The 21,750-nt window shown below is 40.0% G+C and overlaps 1 protein-coding gene across 3 annotated transcripts in view; it reads left to right on the top strand.

Moving 5' to 3' along the window:
- The window catches only part of Gon4l (gon-4-like (C. elegans)), a 64,413-nt gene that overhangs the window by 12,920 nt on the left and 29,743 nt on the right, over positions 1 to 21,750 (top strand). For all 3 annotated transcript variants that reach the window (XM_013508237.1, XM_005411606.2, XM_005411607.2), the window contains 8 exons: positions 4,438 to 4,631; positions 5,787 to 5,861; positions 6,051 to 6,101; positions 7,822 to 7,872; positions 8,269 to 8,364; positions 9,471 to 9,590; positions 10,587 to 10,757; positions 17,546 to 17,738. In XM_013508237.1, coding sequence (XP_013363691.1) covers positions 4,438 to 4,631; positions 5,787 to 5,861; positions 6,051 to 6,101; positions 7,822 to 7,872; positions 8,269 to 8,364; positions 9,471 to 9,590; positions 10,587 to 10,757; positions 17,546 to 17,738 — 951 coding nt within the window. The remainder of the gene's footprint in view (positions 1 to 4,437; positions 4,632 to 5,786; positions 5,862 to 6,050; positions 6,102 to 7,821; positions 7,873 to 8,268; positions 8,365 to 9,470; positions 9,591 to 10,586; positions 10,758 to 17,545; positions 17,739 to 21,750) is intronic.

Raw genomic sequence — 21,750 nt, 5'->3', positions numbered from 1 at the left:
CCCTTCCTATTAGAGACCCTTTCCATGGTGCTAGCTGTTGGGAACCCCTGTAGTGAGTCACCAGTCTCCTGCCAAATGTTACAACCACAGTGGGAAGAAAGAGAGGAAGAGATGAAATAGGGGTGCAGGCAGGGATCTGGGATGACCAGTTGTCCTTGGGGAACTAAAGGCCATTAGCTACTCAGAACCTGAAGCAAGGACAGTGAGTGAAGGGCCGTGGGTGTTTTCAGGAATAGTAATGGTGACTCTGGTGGGCTAGTAAGAACAAAGCATTCTGGCAGCAACAAGGACAAGACAATGAAGAAACTAGTTTCTGCAGGTGCTTATCATCTCCAGCTGGTTATATCTTGCCCTTCAAACACCACAGCAGTCATTAGCCTTAGGGCTTCCAGCTATGATGAGAAAAGGGGGGATTTTCCACCTTGGTGTCTGGCTCAAGGGCAGGACAAGAACAAGCAAAGAGACATCCCCTAGACTCAGTTTATAATTTGTGGTTCCCAGCACCATATTTTTTTTTCTCCTTTTTCTGATTGCCAGTGGAGTACAATTTTATTCTGTAGCTTAACAATGAAGTGCTGTACACTGAAGTGAATGTATTCCTGGTATTTTGGTCTAAATTTGTCCATATACACAGCCGAAATCATTTTCAGGGTATGGCTTACCGGATGCCAGGTGTAGGTACTTTTTTACTTTTCACAACCATTAAACTTTATCCTATACACTGAGGTCACCATACAGGAGAAAGTCAGAACTTTTATATTTGCATTTATTCTTCCATTTAACTTTGAAAACACTGCTGTAGTTGATTTATCATAGGCAAAAAATAACGTGATTATAGTCCTTCATGCTTTCACTACTGCACATAAAATAGCAGCAGTGGTGTTAGTCACCGGCCACATTACGAGGTCTGACACTAAACCACTTCTAGGGTGATGTTTATCAGCCACACAGGCTTCTCCATGACAATGACACTGTCTTTCCTGATTTGGACTCAAGTGCATTAATTCTACCTGGTCTGTTTTATCAGTCTCTTCTACTTCTGAGGAGTTTTTGTGAAGAGTTTTATCAGGAGAGAGAAAGACATTTTCAGGGAAGTTTACCTTAAATTTGATAATTAGGCACCCTTTTTATGTGGCCTGTGACAGATGGACATGCCTTCATTCGGATACCTTTGGTGTCTCCACAGTCGGACCTGGATGAGAGCTGGTGACTGTGGTTTGGTTGTCTGGAGTGGATATTGGGTTTCGGAAGCCACACAGTGCTTCAGCCAGCTGTCGATCCACACATATGAAAAGATCTTCTCACTGAGTAAGAGCAGGGTGGTCCTTCAGATCTAACACACTGATAGGTATCTCTTGGCTCTAGTCCTATTTCTTGGTCTCTTTTGCTAAGGAGTGTTATCTTTTGGCTATCTTTCATGCCTTTGTCAAAATGAATTTTTTTTTTTTTCTTTTTCTTTTTTTTTGGTTTTTCTCCAGTACCGGGAACCGAATTCACGACCTTGCTCTTGCCAGGCAGGCGCTTTGCCACTGAGCTAAATCCCCAGCCCCTCAAAATAAATTTTTAGAAACTTCTCTCTTCCATTGCAGTTTTTACATCAATCTGTTTTTTTAAAATTTTTTTTTATTTTTTTGTACCAGGAGTCAAATTCATGACCTTGCACTTGCCAGGCAGGCACTGTGCTGCTGAGCTGTATGCCTGGCTTATTTTGTTTTTTTTGAGACAGGGTCTCACTCTGTGGTGCAGGCTGGCCTTGAGCTTGCTTTTGTAGCCCAGGCTGGCCCGGAGCTCAAAGCGATCCTCTTGCCTCAGCCTTCCGAATGCTGGGATTTTAGTCATGTGCCACCATGCTCCACTGTTTCAACTTTTCTTATAACTTCCAGAGTGTGGCTTTATTCTTTGTGGCTTATTCTGAGAACTTTAAGTGAAGAAAGCTGTTTTTCAAGTCCTTCCTTCCTTCACAAGACTTGAGCTACAACCTCCATCTTCACTTCACTGTGGAATGCTGAGATTTCTGCATTTGCCTTAGGCCTTATAGTTTCATTTCCTGATGGGTTTCTTGGAGTTGTGTTCTGCTTGTGCACAGTTTAAGAGTTTTAAAAGAAGTTTGTACACAGACACATTTTTAACAGGGTTCCCTCCTATGCAGGGCATCATCCCTCAACTTCTGTGGCTGTGGCTGCCCAAGCTGTGACTTAGCCACCCCAGGCTGTTTTTCAGTATAGGTTGTTGTGAGCATCCTTTCTCTCTAAGATCATGCTCCTTCATCCGGGTCACAGTGGCTGTTCTCCAGTGTGTGTAGACTGTCATTGTATATGTTGAAGTTTTCCTTGTATGTAGTTTTTCTCTCTCTCTTTTTTTTGAGACAGGGTCTCCCTATGCAGTTCAGCTGGCCTTGAGCTCACTTTGTACCCCAGGCTAGTCTTGAACTCACAATGATCCTCCTGCCTCAGCCTCCCAAGTGCTGGGATTACAGGTGTGTGTCACCACTCCCAGCTTTGTGTGTAGTTTTTCAATGTTTCCAGCAGTAAGGTTAGTATAATAAATTCTTTGTCATGGCCATGACCAGATGTCTTGGGTAGTTGGAATTATAGAGGCTCCATTGTTATGGCTTTGATTCCCTGTTTATAAGATACTAATGATATTTCCATGAAAAATTACTTTCTGCAGTGAACTTCATTATTTTTTAAATCTATGGTGTTTTCTTTATAAATTAATTTAAATTGTATTTTGTATTTGCATACAAGATTGGACAGGGTCTTGCTGAATAGTTTAGGCTGGCCTTGAACTCACTGTGTAGCCCAGGCTAGTCTCAGATTTGTGGCAGTCCTCCTGCCCCAGCCTCCCAAGTGCTGGGATTACAGGTATGTGCCCGCATGCCTGGCTTATATTTCAATTTTTATTGGGACTAAATGGTTTTCCATGGTATGATCCATCCTATCCATATGAACTTGTGCTGGTCTGTATATTATTATAGGTTTGAAACAAAATAAATGATGGAAACTAAGAATAACAGTTTAGAAAAAAAAATTTATAATATTTAAACATATTTATTTATTTATTTATTTATTTATTTTTTGTCTTTTTGAGAGAGGGTCTTGCTATGCAGTTCAGGCTGGCCTTGCGTTCACTTTGTAGCCCAGGCTGGTCTTGAACTTGCAATGATCTTCCTGCCTCAGCCTCCCAAGTGCTGGGATTATAGTCATGTGCCACCATGCCTGGCTAATATTTAAATATTATGACCACATGCTTTTTTTTCTTTTTCAGACAGGGTCTCGCTATGTAGCTTAGGGTAGGTTTGAACTCACTGTGTATCCCAGGCTGGCCTTGAACTCATGGTGAGCCTCCAGCCTCAGCCTCCCAAGTGTTGATATTACAGGTGTGTGCCACCATGCCTGTCCTACACTCTGATAAAATCTTTGTAAATAGAGAAGATTGTCTTGGTGTTAATGTTCTCTAACTTCTTGACTTCAAATAGTAGCAGACCAGAAATGTCAGAGAGATGTAAACCTTGTTTTAGTGTTTTATGATACTGTATTCCAAGACTTACCAAAGGTTTGTGGTCAACAAGCTCTTCTTTTTGTCTGGTAATAGATATACATTTTTTGGACACTAAAATATTTAATCCACTTTCTATTTGTGTAAGTTCAAAAAGTAGATTTTTTTTATTGCTTGTTCTCCTTTTTCCCTTTTATAGACCGAAGCATATAATACCATTAGTAATGATAAATTATATGTGTATAATGTTTCCTTCGTTGCAGAGCATTTTAATAAATATTATTAAGCCACATGACATGCCTACTGGGCAGACATCCACATTTTACAAAAGAAAATATCGAGACTCTCTTACCAAGTCATAGAGTTGACACAAACGAAGGATTTCTGGTATACCATATAATACAAGTCTTAGATTCTGGAGCTACAGTGTTTGTCTTCAAAACATGAGTCTGTCATTTATTAGCTTTTTGGAAAGTTTCTTTTCTGCTTCATTTCCCTCATCTGTATGGTGGAAAAATTAACAGTGTCTATATTTTTAAGTTTTTGAAAATGTTCAGACACAGTCTTGTTAAGCTGCTAAGTTGTCTAGGCTGGGCTTGAACTTGCAATCTTGCCTCAGCCTCGCTCAGTGCTGGGAGTATGCCCCCATCTCAGCCCGTGTAGGGTTGTTACTCACAGAACTATAACGTGAATCATTATCTATAAAGTACACAGAAGAGCATCTGACATCTGGCACTACTCAGTGAGTGTTAGCTGTCCTTACTAATGCACTAATATTATGAAGCCCACCGTCACCACCACTACCATAGCAGAGTCTTGGGTGTTCAGTGCCAGGCAGCTGGTAGCTTGATTTTCCTTCAGCATTGGCCTTTTGGACTAAGTTCCTAGAACAGCAGTTTTCCAGAGTCTTGAGATGCTGTTATTTTTTTGTTTTTGCAGAAGAGCAAAACAATGAAGAAAATGAGAAAAAGAAAAAAAAGAAAAAGGGTACCAAGAGGAAACGAGATGGAAGGGATCAAGAGCAAGGGACCTTGACGTGTGACCTGAAACTGGATGACATGCTTGACCGTACCTTAGAGGATGGTGCGAAGCAGCACAACCTGACGGCCGTCAATGTGCGAAACATCCTTCACGTGAGTGAGGCTAGGGCAGTGATGTCACTGGAGTGGAAATTTCCCATGGGATGCAAATAAAAATTCTGAGCCAGTTCTTGATTCTTGGTATATGGTTTACCAAAACATACTGCTCAAAACAGCTTTCTCTCCCTGGGCATGGTGGCACATGCCTGTAATCCTAGCACTTGGGAGGTTGAGGTAGGAGGATCCTTGTGAGTTTAAGGCCAGCCTAAAGTGCACAGCAAGTCTGTTTCAAAAAAATAAAAACAAGATAATAACATTCAACATAGATTTACTATTTTGTGGGATGATATATCTGCTAAAAAGCCCACTTAACACTTATGTAGCATCTCAGCTGTGTCTGTAGCTTTTGCTATTTGTTACTCAATTATTTATTTATTTATTTATTTATTTATTTATTTTTTGTCTTTTTTGAGACAGGTCTTGCTATGCAGTTCAGGCTGGCCTTGAGTTCACTTTGTAGCCCAGTCTGGTCTTGAACTGTTACTCTTTTAAAACGGGTTCTTTATTTATAATTAGGAGTCTTTTTCTGTTTTTTTTTTTTTTAATTGTTATGGGGATTGAACTCACAATGTTCCACTAAAATATGTTGAGCTACAGTCTCAGCACCTCATCCCCTTTTTGGTATTTTGAGACAGGTTCTTCTACATAGATCAGGTTGGCCTTGAACTTGTGACAATTCTCTTGCCTCAACCTCCTGACTGCTGGGATTACAGGCTCCAGCCCTTTGTAAGTTTTTATTTTGGGATAGTCTTACTAAGTCACTAAACTGTGCAAGCTTGTCTCAAATTTGAGATCCTCTTTGCTCAGCCTCCCTGAGGTCTGGGATTATTGGTATGTGCTCCCATGCCCGGCTTGTTACTCTTTCTCTTCAACATATAATAAATTACCTTAGGATGCCTATTCATTCCTGTTTCTAAGAGCATCTAATAAAATAGGTCCATATGCTACTATGTTATTTAAAGTTGTATGCATCTGTCCAGATGTTGCCTTTTTTGGTGTTTGGTTGCTTTGCTTTATCCCAGTCTGAAGCTACTTGAGAATATAACTTTCATTTGTCCTCCGTATTGGTGTAGTGCAGTTATATTGAGATGAGTATTAGCTAGATGACGACCTTTCTTTCGCATAAAGGGAAATTTCATCTTTTTCCAGGAAGTAATCACAAATGAACATGTGGTAGCTATGATGAAGGCAGCCATCAGTGAGACAGAAGACATGCCAATGTTTGTGAGTAGTGGATTGTCACTTTTAATGTTGGGGAACAGAATTATCTATAAAATGGCTAGACGTAGGAGGTTACTTTGGAGTTTGTATACAGTAAACAGTTTAACAGCTGGGTGCAAAGTTAGTATCTCCAAACCTAAGAATCACATGGTGATTTTTACTGACTATTTTCTCCCTATTTCTCCCTCTTAGGAGCCTAAAATGACACGCTCTAAACTGAAGGAAGTGGTGGAGAAGGGAGTGGTAAGTGGTGTGGAATTTTCTTTGCTTTTTTAGCTTGGTAAATAGAATTTTAATTCTAGGTTATTCATAGGGAGAAGATATAGGAAAAATTGTACTCTGCGTTTTCCTTTTTAAAGAATTACTTGTAAGCCAGGTGCAGTAGTGCATACCTGTAATCCTGGCACTGGGGCTAAGGCAAGAGGATTGCAATTTTGAGGCTTGCCTAGGTAACTTTGTGAGATCCTGTTTCAAAATAAATAAGAAATACTGGGGATGTAGCTCAGTGCAAAGTGCCAGGATTCAGTCCCCAGTCTGTCGTCTGTCCGTCCATCCGCCCCCCCACAACCAAGAAACAGAAACAGAGATGGAAAGGGACGAATCTGAATTACATCAGACCCTTTACCTGTACTGACAAAATGATCAGTACATAGCAGGCCTGAAATGTGACATCTTAGGGCTCTTTAGAGATAGATGTTGGGGACCGTTGTCTTTTGTTCATAAGATGATTCTGGTTATGTCACAATTAATGCACAAGAAATTATATATCCTTATTCTTGTCTTACTAGCAGTATGTAAAAGCTATTAAAATGTTTTTTTAAATTTATTTTTTATTTTATTTTGTGTATTTTTTAAAGCTATTTAAATATTCTTTAAAAAGTTTCCAAGCTGCCTGTGGTGGCACATGCCTGTGATCCCAGAACTTGTTTTTTTCTCTTTTTTTTTTTCTGGTACCGGGAATTGAACTCATGACCTTGCGCTTGCCAGGCAGGTGCTGTGCTGCTGAGCTAAATCCCCAGCCCTCAGCACTAGGGGGCGTTGAGGCAGGAGGGTTGGCAGGAATTTGAGTCCAGTGTGGGCAATATGAGTTCAAGGCCAGCCTGAACATCACAGCGAGACCCTGTCTCAAAAAAGAAAAAAGTTTCCTTCCTAGGTTCAATCCCCAACACTGCAATAAAACAAGAGCAAAAAGAAAAAGCACACAAAAAACCTCCTCTTTCAATTCCAGTATAAAAATTTTCAAACATACAAGAAGTTGAAAGAATATTACAGTCAATCTGGTTTCCAAGAGTAACATTTTATCCTATTTGCTTTATATCTGTCTATGTCTGTATTTATTGCTTTTTTCCAAACAATTGACATGACATTTTTCTCCTACATCCTTCTGTAAGAACATGTGGTTGATGTTTTGGAGGTGAGCCGATAGTAGATTTATGTAATTGATAGTTTTTGTGTGTGTGGCAGGAATCAAACTCAGGACCTTGCACTTGCCAGGCAGGCACTTGTACTGCTGAGCTAGATCCCGAGCCCTATGTAGTTGATTTTTAAAAATACTATCATGTCTCTCAGTGGTAGAGTGTTACCAAGCATACATGAGGTCCAGCGTTTGATCCCCAGCACTGAAAAGGAGTACTGATATCAGAAGGCTACTGTGACTACAAAATCTTAGGTTTGTGTAGTTTTATAGTTTACAAATATACAAGTAGTTTTCATATCCGTTGTTCTGTATGAATCTGTGCTGTGATATAAAGTAGGCAAGACAGGCTTTTTTTCCTTCTTTATAGCTAAAAGTGAATCTTAATAGGTTTACGTTAAGCCAAGCCTTGACAAATACTTGAGAGTGTACCCTCTGCACTAGGTCACTGTAGGTATCTGTCAGGTACATGACTCTTCGTGATGGTCAAGAGGAAGTAAAAATGCAAATTGAAAAATTTCAGTGAATTGTTTACTTTCTTTCTGATAGGTGATTCCAACATGGAATATTTCTCCAATTAAGAAGGCCAATGAAATTAAGGTAAACTTGGAAGAGATTGTCCTTCTTTTCCAGAAAAACTTCATCAGCTTTGAAATCTGAGTACTTCGCTTCTACTAATTAGACCTGTCTTTTTGTTTTAATTTCTGCTTTGGTTTCTTTTCCGTTCTCTTATTCTCAGGTTTGTATGTCAGAATCATTTAACCCCTTCTTTGAGTTTTTTGGTCTAACTGCATGTTACGCTTTTAGGAGATTCTTTTCTGCCTTGCTTTCTCCTCTTATTTTCCAAATACATGTAGTTTTGCATTTCCCAATGCTATATATTTCTTTCTCTTTTTTTTCCTTTTTTCTTTCTTTTCTTATTTTGGTGTTGCTAAGCCCATTCTTTAACACTGGGCCACACCTCCAGCCCTACTCATTTGTGACTGTGCCATGCAGCCCCCACAGTTTGTGGATATCCACCTTGAAGAAGATGACTCCTCAGATGAAGAGTATCAGCCAGACGAAGAGGAGGAAGATGAGACTGCCGAGGAGGTGAGTGGAGGGGATGTTCATTTATACTAGTTTCATAGGGCAGAGTATACTTTGTTAGTGCTGACACATGTTTTATACAGAATATTGAAATATAGTTTTTAAAAATCATTTCTATGATGTAAGATGTTTTCCTGTTCTTTATCTCTGTTTTGTAGCTTTTATTACAAATTGTAATGTAAACAACAGATATGTGTATAGAAGAAAATGGGTACAATTGAAATAGTTAAAATATTGTGAGTCCTCATGAAACTTCTTCCAAAGTTAAGAAATGTAACATTGTTAGGACAAACCCAATTTGTCCTTCCCAATTTGTTTCACCTCCTTCCCTCTAAAAATAATCACTATCCTGCCTTTTTGTTAATTCCTTGCTTGCTTTTCCTTATAGTTACATCGCCTAGATATGCATCTTTGTACACTGTAGTTGAATTTTAACTATTTAGGGGCTGGGGATTTAGCTCAGCGGCACAGCACCTGCCTGGCAAGCGCGAGGTCGTGAGTTTGATTCCTGGTACCGGAAACAAACAAACAAACAAACAATTTTAACTGTTTAGAAACATGTTAATGGACATATGGTTTACGTGTTGTTTTTGTTCAACATACCTTTGAGATTCATGTATATTGTTGCTTAGAACTATTGTTGCTTAGTTTGTTCATTTTTATCAATGTGTTAATGTATTGTTTGACTTTTAGTGTGTATTATTTGATTTTTAGTGTTTTCTTTGATTTGTTTCTAAGAAGATTTTATTTTATTTCATTTTTTTGTTTGTTTTTTGTTTTTTTTTCTGGTACCAGGAATCAAACTCACAACCTTGAGCTTGCCAGGCAGGTGCTGTGCCGCTGAGCTAAATCCCTAGCCCCCTCTAAGAAGGTTTTAAACCAATGCCTTACACTTTTACAGACAGTGTAATGCAGATGAAGATAGTGATCTATTCCCTATTCCCCCTTTGGATATTAAGCTATTTAAGTTTTATTTTCTTTGTCTAATTAAATGATTGCTATTTTGTGATTGATTTTCAAGATACTTCAAACACAGTGGATTGAATTAGGGATACACACACACACACACACACACACACACACACACACACGAATTGGGTGTTTTTTAGAGCTTACTGGAAAGTGATGTTGAAAGCACTGCATCATCTCCACGTGGGGCAAAGAAATCCAGATTGAGACAGTCTTCTGAGATGACAGAAACGGATGAAGAAAGTGGCATATTATTAGAGGTAAATCAGCAATTTATAAAAGAGATGAATTAGACACAACTGTATAAGCAGATCTCAGTCAACTGTTTAAGTGGATGATATATTTATAGTGATTCAGATCTCTTTACCCCTTTTCGAAGTTTCTTACCTCAGTGAACACTTAAGAGAAGACTGGCCGGGTGTTGTGGCGCACACCTGTAATCCCAGCACTCAGGAGGCAGAGGCAGGAGAATCGCCGCAAGTTTGAGGCCAGTCTGGACTACATAGTGAGCTCAAGGTCAGCCTGAGCTACATAGTGAGACCCTGTCTCCACAGGAAAGAGTAGAGAGAGAGAGAGAGGACTGGGGCCTAGGGATAGGGGAATAACTGTTCTGAGTTCTCACTAAGGGGCTAGATATATGTAACTGGCAGTTTCTTTTTTTCTGTCATACCCGTTGCCTTTAGAGACATTTTTATTAGATTTCCTACTTGTTTTTTTTGTTTTGTTTTTGTGGTACTGGATTGAACCTAGAGCCTTTGCACTAAGCTACATCTCCAACCCATTTTTATATTTTAAATTTGGAAACAGAGCTGGGCATGGGCACATGCCTGTAATCCCAGCACTTGGGAGGCTGAGACCAGCCTGGGCTACAAAGTGAGCTCAAGGTCAGCCTGAACTGCAGTGAGACCCTGTCTCAAAAAGAGAAAAAGAAAAAAAAATTTGAAGACAGAGTCTCACTATGCTGCTAAACTTTAGTGCAGGCTGGGTTTGAACTTGTGATCCTCCTGCTTCAGTGTCCCAGAAGATTTCCCACCTTTTGGTAACCAAAGTAACATTCTGTTGGCTTCACTGGAAGCAGGATGAAACCTCATTAGATCTCTGTACTTGACAGTGCCTTTGTTTTCCTGTACCTGTATCTAGATGAGAAGAAAAGAGTCAGCCTCACTGGGGACTTTGCCTCTTTTTCTCTTTCCTCCCTACTCCTTTTCTGTCTCCCCTTTTGTTTCTTCCTTAACACAACTGCCTCTCTTAATCAGGCTGAGAAAGTTACTGCACCTGCCGTCAGGCACATCAGCGCTGAGGTGGTACCCATGGGGCCTCCACCCCCTCCGAAACCAAAGCAGACCAGGGATAGCACTTTCATGGAGAAGTTGCATGCAGTAGATGAGGAGCTGGCTTCCAGTCCTGTCTGCATGGATTCTTTCCAGGTAAGATCAGTAATTCAGTCACTGAAGAAGTAAAATGCGGTAATTTAGTTCTTGCTTCTGTTGCGGGGGGTGGTGGTGGGTTAATTTTTATATAGTAAGAGCCATGATACAGTATTTGAGCCTCTATTTGGTTTGTGCCATTTTCTCTTGCATGAGAGTGGCAGTTTTTTTGTGTTTTGTTTTTTGAAACAGGGTCTTGCCGTGTAGTTCAGACCAGCCTTGAACTCGCTATGTAGCCCAGGCTGGCCTCAAACTCAGTGATCCTCCTGCCTCAGCCACCTGTGTGTTGAGATTACAGGCGTGCGGCACCACACTTGGCTTTTTTTTGGTTTTTTGAGACAGGGGCTCACTATGTAGTTCAGGTTGGCTTTCAACTCATTATGTAGCACATGCTGGCCTCTAGCTGCTCTTAGTCTCCTGAGTGCTGGGATTTTAGGTACGTGCTACCATACCCGGCCCTGAGAATGGCAGGTACTAAGGAAGGAATAAACAGTGTGACAGCGCATTTTCAAATATGGATCAAAGCAACAGTCTTCAGACAGATTCTCCCAGATATTAACCTTTTATCTTAGTTGCCTTTTTATTATCTTCCTCTTTTTTTGTGCATGTTTTACTTTTTGACCCCCACTACTGAGGATTGAATACTAATGTGTGCTATGCAGGTGCTCTACCACTGAGCCTCTACACAACACAGCAAAACAAAGCAAAATAAAATAACAAAAAAAAACCCCAAACATTGGCTGAATGTGCTGGTGCACACCTGTAATCCCAGCACTTGGGAGGCTGAGGCAGGAGGATTAATGCAAGTTTGAGTTTGTAGCCAGCCTGAAGTGCATAGCCTGACACTGTCTCAGAAAAAAAAAAAAAGGCATTATATAGAGCGTCCTGCAGTCATGCTGTCATTTACTGCAGATGTTTTATTGTGTAACATGGGTTCATTTTCCTGTATTGCCATATTACAGCTACCAAAATCAGAGTATGATAGTTTTTTCCTATTTATTTATTTGTTTAGAGGCAGGGTCTTGTTGTGTAGTTCAGACTGGCCTTGAACTCACTATGTAGCCCTGGCTAACATTGAGTTTGCACTCATTTTCCTGCCTGGGCTTTCCAAGTGCTGGGATTACAAGGTGTGTGCCACTTACATGTTGCTTTTTTTCTCTTTGAGAATACAATAATCTTATTTAATTTACTGAGCGATGTACTCAGATTTTGCTGACTGTCCTAACGACACCTATTACAGTAGAAAAAAATTGTTTTTTTCTTATCGAAGAGCTATTCTAGGGTTAGATGTATATTTTGCTTCTTGCTCTTAGTTTTCTTAATCTGGAAATTCCTCAGGCTTTTTTTGGTCTTTTATGAGCTTGATATTTTTGAAGATTACACGGCAATCATTTGTAGAATATTCTTCAATTGGATTTTTCTGGTATTCACTTGTAATCATGTTCAGCTTTGTACTTTTTGTGCACGTATGCTACAGAAGTACTATTTCCCAGTTTATCACAGCCGGAGGCACAGATGTCTGTCATGTCAGCCCTCATCACTTGGCCAAGGTGTCTGCTTCCTTTCCCTCCAAAGTTACTATTTTCCATTTTTAATTAGTATGTGTCATATAGGGGTATCATTTGAGGCCAATATATATTTTTTTTGTTTTTTAGACAGGGTCTCATTGTGCAGTTCAAGCTGACCTTGAACTTACTATATAGCTCAGGTTGGCCTCAAACTCATGGTAATACTCCTGCCTTAGCCTCCCAAGTGCTGGGATTACAGGCGTGTACCACTGTGCCTGTAATATCTTTATACTCACTAATTTTAGTTGCCTAAAGCAGTTATTACTATGGTTACCATCAAACGATGACTTTATAATTCTGACTTTATTTGAGTTATTTTTAATGTTTGCAGTATTCCCCACCTGTCTTTTTTTCCTTCATAATCAGATAATAAGAGAATAGGGGCTAGGGATTTAGCTTAGTGGCACAGTGCCTGCCTGGCAAGCGCAAGGTCGTGAGTTCGATTCCCAGTGCTGGAAGAAAACACAAAAAAACCAAAAGATAATAAGAGAATAATAATAGTTCATACACTGTGTATCACTATCTTCAAAGTACGAGTTCCCCTGAGTACAAGACATTGATGAGAAAGATTCTCTTACAAAGAAGAAACAAAGAGATAATAGCACAAAACTTGCTTTTCAGTGAACTAAGAGAAATTAGTAATATATCCCTACCAGTCTTGTAGGCCGATGGAAAATGTGTCCGTCTTAAAATTTAAAAATACGTGATTGAATGGAACAGCTTCAAAAGGGTCATTTTATTTAATTATCCTGCTTTTGAATAATTAAATAGTAGTGGTGGTATTATTTTACCTAATCATTTATTTAACAGATATTGAATGGTTGAAATTGAAAAACAACAGTGTAAGAAACAGCAAAGTCTTTCTTCATGGAACTTTTAGTTTGTTGGGAAGAAGTAGACCCTAAACACGTCAGTTATTTCAGACTGTGATAAATCTGTTAACAAAAATTAATAGGAAATATGATAATGCCTGTCAGAGAACTATAGAACAAAAAATCTTGAGGAAACAACATTTGAGCTGAGATTCATATGAGAAGCAGCCAGGCTTGTAAAAGCTCTGGGGACAGAAGTGCTTCATACAGAGGAGACAGCACGTTTCAAGTCCTTCAGGTCTTTGCATGTTAAGGAATACAAAGTGGCTTGGGATGGGATCACAGGAGAGTGATCGGAGTAAGGTGAGCCACAGGTAAGAGGTAGGTCATGAAAGCCTTGGGAAGTCAATGATACAAAACTGAGGTTTTGTTTTAACCATTAGAAAAACTTCTTGGAGTATTTTTCTAAATTGTACTAGCTGGGTGCAGTGGTGCCTGCCTGTAATCCCAGCACTTCAGAAGGCTAAGGCAGGATGATCACAAGTTTAAGCCCAGCCTGGGCAATTTAGTAATTCAATACTCTGTCTTGAGATAAAAAATAAGAAAGGGGTGGGGATCTAGCTTAGTGTAAAAGCTCTTGATTCAATCCCCAGTAACCTCCTCTATCACAAAAATTCCTTTGGGTTAAAGTAAGGGAAATGGACTGTAGGTAAATAAGAAAATAAATAAGGCCAGGTGAGGTGGCGTACACCTGTAATCTCAGTACTGGGGAAGCTAAGGCAGGAGGATTGCTGTGAGTTCAAGACCAACCTGGGCTACATAGTGAGCTCAAGGCCAGCCTGAACTGCATAGTGAGCTCAAGGCCAGCCTGAACTGCATAGTGAGACCCTGTCTCAAAACAAACGAATGAATAAAGAAAAGGAAAGTAAAAGTTTGTTAGGAGGAGGGGCTGGGGATTTAGCTCAGCGGCACAGCGCCTGCCTGGCAAGCGCGAGGTCCTGAGTTCGATTCCCAGTACCGGAAAATAAAACCAACAAAAAAGCTTGTTAGGAGATCGTTGTGGTAGTCCGAGGAGAGTGTTCCTAGTTTTTTTTTTTAACAGATTCAATGCATTTCCTACCCAAACCCCATCTACTTTTTTTAAAATGGAAAAAATAAAACAAAATAATAGGAAAATAACAAAAGTTAATACATTGCATATTATCTTCAAAATACTCAGAGTACAAGATCAGACTCACATGTGTAAACATTGTATTGAGAAACTGAAAGAGTAAATAAAGTCCAAAGTGTACAATAGATATTGTGAAATGGAAAGAAATTGTTCAGAAGGAAAGAGGAACTAGGGTGGGGGAAAGGGAAAGGAAGGAAGGGAAAAGGAAAAAAAATACAAAATTGTTATACTACTAGTTTCTCTTCATTCATTGAAAATTTTGTGTTAATATTATTTGGAGAATTTTTTTAATTTTTTTTTTTGTGTGTGTGTGTGTGTGTGTGTGTGTGTGTGTATTTTTGAGAAAGGGTCTTGCTATGCAGTTCAGGCTGGCCTTGAGCTCACGTTGTAGCCCAGGCTGATCTCGAACTCACGATGATCCTCCTGCCTCCGCCTCCCAAGTGCTGGGATTATAGGAGTACACCACCACGCCCGGCCTTAATGTTTGTTTTTTGAGATACGGTCTGCTGTGTGCTTCAAGCTGGCCTTAAACAAACCATGTAGCCCAGGCTGGCCTCAAACTCATAGTGATCCTCCTGCCTCACCCTCTGAATGCTGGAGTTACAGGCATGCATGAAGGGCCCCATCTAGTATTTTTACAGAAATTGACATGCTAACCTGTAAATTCATTTGGAAATGTAAGGAGACCTAGCATAACCAAACAATCTTGAAAAACAACGAAAGATAGAAATCTTATACTTTTTGGTTTCAAAATTACTGCACTGTTACAGTAATGAGGAAATTCCTATACTGTTCTAAGTATAGACATTCAGATGAATGAAGCAAAATTTAGAGGTTAGAAGCAAATATTAGCACATTTCCATTTACAGTTGATTGATTTTTTTTTTTTTTTTTTGGTACTGGGAATTGAACTCAGGACCTTGTGCTTGCCAGGCAAGTTCTGTGCCACTGAGCTATATCCCGATCCCATTCAGTTGATTTTTGACAAATATGTAAATATCAATTAATGGGGAAAGGGTAGTCTTTTCAACAGATGATAGAGCAACCAAAAGTCCTCATGCAAAAGAATGAAACTGGACTCTTACCTCACACCATGTCTAAAATTAACTCAATGTATTGTCAGAGTGGCAGTGTAGATTAGAAGCAGAGCACTGGCCTAGCATACCTGAGGCCCTGGGTTTGATCCCTGATTCTCAAAAAAATAACAGCGTAAGCACTCGAGAGGCTGAGGTAGGAGGATCATTGCAAGTTCAAGACCAGCCTGGGGTACAAAGTGAGCTTAAGGCCAGCCTGAACTGCATAGTGAGATCCTGTCTCAAAAAGACAAAAAAACCACCCCCAAAACAGAAAAACATAAATTTAAGGACTAAGTAACTGGAGAAAACATAGGAATAAGTCTTTATGACTTCTAATGAAGCAGTGGTTTTCTTAGCTTAACCAAAAGCATAAGCAATAAAATAAAAAAGTTAATGTATTGGACCTCATCAAAAGGAAAAGCATACCAGGCATGGTGGTACACCTGTAATCCCAGCACTCGGGAGGCTGAGGCTGAAGCAGGAGGATCCACAAGTTCAAGGTCAGTGTGGGCTGCAAATTGAGTTGAAGGCCAGTCTGAACTACACAGTGAGACCCTGTCTCAAAAAAAGGAAAAACATGTGTTTCAAGAATGTTAAGACAAATCAGTTGTGGGACCATGCCTGTAATCCTAGCACTGAAAAACAGTGGCTGGAGGGTTGTAAACTGAAGTCTATCCTGGGCAACTTAGCAGTTTAGAGACTCTGTCTCAAGAAAGTAAAGATGAAAAGGGCTGGGGATGTAGCTCAGTGTGAAAACCCTATGTTAAATCTGCAGTACTGTGCAGAAAAAAAAAGTGAAGACAACCTACAAAATGCAGAAAATACGTGCAAATTACACAGCTTATAAGGCATTTATAGCTACAGTACATGAAGAATGCTTTACAGCTCAGTGATAAAAAGACAGTTCTCAGATGAGCAAAGAGGTATGAATGGCCAATAAACATGTGAAAAGGTGACCAATATCATTAGTCATTAGGGAGCTGCAGTGGGCTGGGATTCCCCAAAGCAACAGTGGGCTGGGAGTTATCCCTGGTGGCACACTTGTAATCCCAGCACTCGACCGGCTGAGGCAGGAGAATTGCTGAGTTTGAGGTCAGCTGGGCTACACAGTAAGTTTAAGGCCAACCTGAACTGTATAGCAAGACCCTGTTTCAAAAACAACTAAACCAAACAAACAAATAAACAGGACTGGGAGTATAGCTCAGTGGTAGAACACTTGCTTTGCATGCGTGAGGCTCTGGCTTCAATCTCCAGAAAAAGAAAAAAACCAACACCAAAATAACCAGCAGTGAGATACTGCTTCACTTGGCTATAATGAAAAAGATATGTAAACAATAACAAATGTTGGCAAGGATGTGGAGAATCCTTATACAGTGATTGTGGGACTGTAAAATGGTTTAACTGCTTTCGGAAATGGTCTGGCATTTCTTTACAAAGTTAAATGTAGTTATTGTATGTCTTAGCAGTTCCGTTCAAAGAGAACTGAAAGCATATGTCCACCCAAAAACTAGACTAATGTTTATAGCAGCACTATTCTGACTATTGCCAAAATAGAAACAACCCAAGGATCCGTCAACTGGTAAATGGGAAAGAAAATGTGGTGTATTCATACAGTGGAATATTATTGGGCAATAAAAAGAAGTACTGGTACATGTTACAAGGATGAAGTTTGAATGTATTATGCTAAGTGAAGGTAAACAGGCAGGCCACACAGTATTGTTCTGTTTGTATGAAATGTGCAGTAGGAGGAAATTTATAGAGACAGAATGTAGATTATTGGTTAACCAGGACTGAGAGGAGGGGGAGGAGGAAGTAACGTAATTGGGTATGGGATTTCTTTTCAGGATGATGGAAATGTTCTGGAATTAGTGATGAAGGTTACCTAATTCTGTGAATATACTAAAATCCTTCCACCTTTAAAAGGGTGAACTTCTGGACATATGAGTCATATATCTTGGTAAAGCTGTTATACATGGTCTTAAATGTTGGTTTCAAACTGATGTCGTTTTGCTTACAAATTTTCAGACAATAATAAACCTAGGTTATTTAGAGGAGAGAGCTTGTGGTTGAAGCTAGGATTCAAAGCATGGAGAAAATGAGGTTTGGAGAATGTAGAAACATTATTCACTTAGTGGCTTTCTTTTCTTGCTCCGTTGGCTAGCCCATGGATGATAGTCTCATTGCATTCAGAACCCGTTCTAAGATGCCCCTGAAGGATGTTCCTCTGGGCCAACTAGAGGCAGAGCTTCGTGCTCCGGACATCACCCCTGATATGTATGACCCCAATACAGCTGATGATGAGGACTGGAAGATGTGGCTGGGGGGACTCATGAATGATGATGTGGGGAATGAAGGTAAGTGCTTCTGTTTGCATTTATTATCTGTTCTACTCATTGTCTTTATGGCAAAATTTTCATTAATTGGAAACTTAAAGAACAGGATTGTGGAGGCTGATTATGCAGCTCAATGGTAGAGCATGTGCATAGCGTGTATAAAGCTCTGGGCTTAATGTCCAGCAACAGCAACAAAAAAGGATGGGAAAAATACGGTGTCTCATTTTTCTCTGTTCTTATGCTATATTTAACACACAGCACGTCTGTGACCTCAGAAGGTTCAGGAATTTCTCCTTATCAGCAGGCAAATAATTCTGCAGCTATAGACATCAACTAAGTCCTCTGATTGCATTCAATACTATGTACCTTTTTTTTTTTTTTTTTTGGTACTAGGAATCAAACGCACACATGACCTTGTGTTTGCCAGACAGGTGTGCACCACTAAGCTATATCCTCGACTCCAAAACTGTGTACCTTAGTACAGCCTCAAATCTGACAGGTTAAGGGCTCAGTTCCCAAGATTACTACCCTTTATATGCCTTTGCCCAAAAGAAAAATGTTACCAGAATTGAGGAAGGAGTATTGGTTACATAAAAGTTTGGGTGGAAATAGACTAAGTAATTGAGGGCTGGGGATAGAGCTCAGCTCACCTGCTTAGCAAGTATAAGATCCTGAGTTTCATTCTTGGTACCAAAGGAAAAAAACCCCAAAAAACAAAGACTTAAGTAATTGGGTAAGTATTTGAAGCTAGAGTATAATAAGGCTAAGTGAGTGAACAGAAATGACAAGTCCTTGGATATACCTTATGCTGTTGATCATTATTTTGTAAATCATTTGGTAAATGTTTATTAAGTACTTTCCTCATGTAGGCATCCTGCTATAGTCTGTGAAAGATAGAAGAACCTAACCATTTCATCGGGAAATGAAGGGTCGGGGATATAGCTCAGTGGAATAAGCGCCTGCCTGGCAAGCACAAGGTCCTGTGTTCGAATTTCGGTACCGCCCCCCGCCCCCCTGCAAAAAAAAGAAGGAAAAAAAGGAAATGAGATCTATGTGAATGGCAGAGTACCTGGCCCATTGCTAAGTTCATAATATGCTCATTTTTAGTTTTATTTGTTTATTTGTTTATTTATTTTTAAGAGATAGGATCTTGCCATGTTATTGCCTGAGCTGCCCTTGAACTCCTGGGCTCGTGACCCTCCTGACCCAGTGTGCCGAGTAGCTGGTATTATAGGTACATGCCACCATGCCCAGCTTGTGAGGTTTTGGAAGAGGAAAAGGTAATTCTTGTTTAGGAAGATCAACCACATGAAAGGTTTGGATCCTTGAAATGGGCTTTTGTATTAGTCAGGTTTCCCATCACTGAGACCAAGTACTCAACACCCACAGCTTTCTTTTAGGATGGAAAGTTTGCCTTGGCTTATGGTTTTAGAGAGCTTAGTCTATGATTGGCTGGCTCTAAGGCAGAAGTATTGTGGCAGGGCAGAGCTGCTCATTTCATGGTGACTGGGAAGTGGAGCAGGGGCACATGCCAGAGAGGAAAGGGACAGGGACCAGATCATACCCAAGGTCACACCTTTAGGACCCACCCATACAGACCCAGCAGTTCCCAAGCCAACCAAGTTGATACCTAAGCTTAATCATCACAACCTTTGAAAGATTTTTGAAAATGGTGACAAGGAGAGAAGACTGTTCTAGCTTGTGTTGCTGTACTAGAGTTTGAACCCAGAGCCTTCACAATAAACTATACCCGCAGCTCTTTTTTATTTTGAGATAGTCTCACTAAGTTGCCAGGCTGAGCTTGAACTTAATATCCTCTTGCTTCAGCCTCCCAGAGTGCTGGGATTATAGGTATGTACTTCTATACGTGGCTAGTCCATTTAGTAGATAGTGAAACCTCAGGGAAATTCATTGTCTGTCTATGTTAAAGGGCATTTTGTTCTGTTACTAGGACTAGAACTCAGTTTAATATTCTAGGAACATGTCTCAATCACAGACGTCTCTTGGGAATTTTAAATCTTTTATTTATTTTTTATTTTTTATTTTTTATTTTTTTGGGTTTTTTTTTTATTTATTTATTTTTTTTTCCGGTACCGGGAACGAACTCACGACCTTGCGCTTGCTAGGCAGGCGCTTTTGTCGCTGAGCTAAATCCCCAGCCCCCTATTTTTTATTTTTTAAGGTAGTCTCCATATGTAGTTCAGGCTGGCTGTGAACTCACTATGTAACCCAGGCTGGCCTTTTACTCACAACCCTTCTCTTGCCTCAGTCTACTATGTGCTGTTATTACAGGCATGTGCCACTGCACCTGTTTTTATTTTTTCTTTTTCTTTTTTTAAGGTTATTCCTTTTCAGAAGCAAAGTCTGCTTTTTGTCTTTGGTCTAGCCCAGTGATGGGTTTTAATGATAGAGGCAACCCCTGCGGCACACATGGCATAGGTTCACCACCACTGATCTCAGCTAATAGAAAATATTGACAGTAAAGTCGGTTCTTAAAGCCTTCCTAGTGGTAGCAGCTTTCATGTTAATTTTTTCATGAGGTTTGTTCAAAAAGGTGAGATAGTAATATGGGGAGGAAGGGCTACAGTGGGAGGCTGTTGGGAGTTGGGGAGTGTGAGCAGTCAGCAGGGTTTTTCGTAAGATGATTTATATAACTTGAATCAGAATTGAGGAGCTGGGGATGGTGGTGCACGCCTGTAATCTTGGCACTTGGGAGGCTGAGGTAGTAGGATTGCTGTGAGTTCAAGGCCAGCCTGCACTGCATAGGCGCTGTTTGAAAAACAAACAACTGAAGAATGTAAGGTGGTGTTTACTGAGAGTGCAGATTCCAGCGCCTTGCTTCATACCTACTGAATATGAAATGAATGGGTGTACTATGGGAATATAATTCTTATGTGTCCTAAAGATTGAAAAATACTGGCTTGGAAGAAGTCAAAATGTGTTATAAGGATTGACTGGGTGAATTAACTGATGGTTGGGGACAGGGTGAATCCTCTTTTTATTTAAAACTTCAGGCCGGGCGTGGTGGTGCACACTTGTAATCCCAGTACATGGGAGGCTGAGGCAGGAGGATTGTTGCAAGTTCAAGATCAGCCTGGGCTACAAAGTGAGCTTAAGGCCCGCCTGAACTGCATAGTGAGACCCTGTCTCAAAAAGAAAAAAAAAAAGCCCCCAAAACCCTGCAGCATGTTTTTGTGTGCCCAATAGGACAGCTTAAAAAAAAACAAAAAACACCCAAAGCCAGTGACTGGAGGTGTGGCCCTGTGTCTACTAGCTGAATTTACTGAGGTCTGGAAAAATAGGAAATGATGCTAGCTGTGGAATCCCAGTACCAGACTATCACCATATGCTGGCCTATTTTTATAGCATCATATGTCTGACTAATGTTTTCACATGTTTCTAGTACCATCTGATCTGCATGTTGCTAAGAGTCTTATTTGCAAGAGATAATTAAGAGACAGCAATGGAGGGGCATACCAACTTAAGATCAGCTGGGTAGACACTGACATTGTTAATCAGTCCAAAATGTAATTAGGTCCAGAGGGCAGGTTCCATAGGTACTAAAAGCTAATCAGAACTTAGAAGAAATCTTCCTAAATGGTTTTCCAGCATGTTTGCCAAATGGATGCGCTGAGAAAAATATTGGCTGACCTCTGTGTGGTGTGGACAGAAGCTGTCTATTGGAGTTCTTGCACCCAAACAGATGGGGTCCAAGTGTGTATTTAGTATCCATATGTCACACACTATTCCCAGAGCTCCCATTATTCAGCCACATTTCTAAAGAGCCTGTTGTGAAGACTTACACAGAACATACTGTGGAGATTAAGAAAGCAAGATTCTATTCCTTAGGAATTAAGGAAGTGTGGTGAGATAAACCCATAATTGATTTAAAGAAAGTGATAATCAAATAGCAATGTATAAATAATGCAGATTAATATATCATGAACTGAGTATAAATTTTGAGTAAAAACTTGCCAAGTTAGATTTTCACTTAACATTATGGTATCAAGGTATGTTTTTTTGTTTTTTTTTT

The sequence above is a fragment of the Chinchilla lanigera genome, unplaced genomic scaffold (genome assembly GCF_000276665.1).
Source record: "Chinchilla lanigera isolate Chin_1 unplaced genomic scaffold, ChiLan1.0 scaffold00144, whole genome shotgun sequence".
In the NCBI taxonomy this organism is placed as follows: domain Eukaryota; kingdom Metazoa; phylum Chordata; class Mammalia; order Rodentia; family Chinchillidae; genus Chinchilla; species Chinchilla lanigera.
The sequence above is the reverse complement of the archived record's forward strand: the minus strand, read 5'-3'. Positions and strand labels throughout refer to the sequence as shown.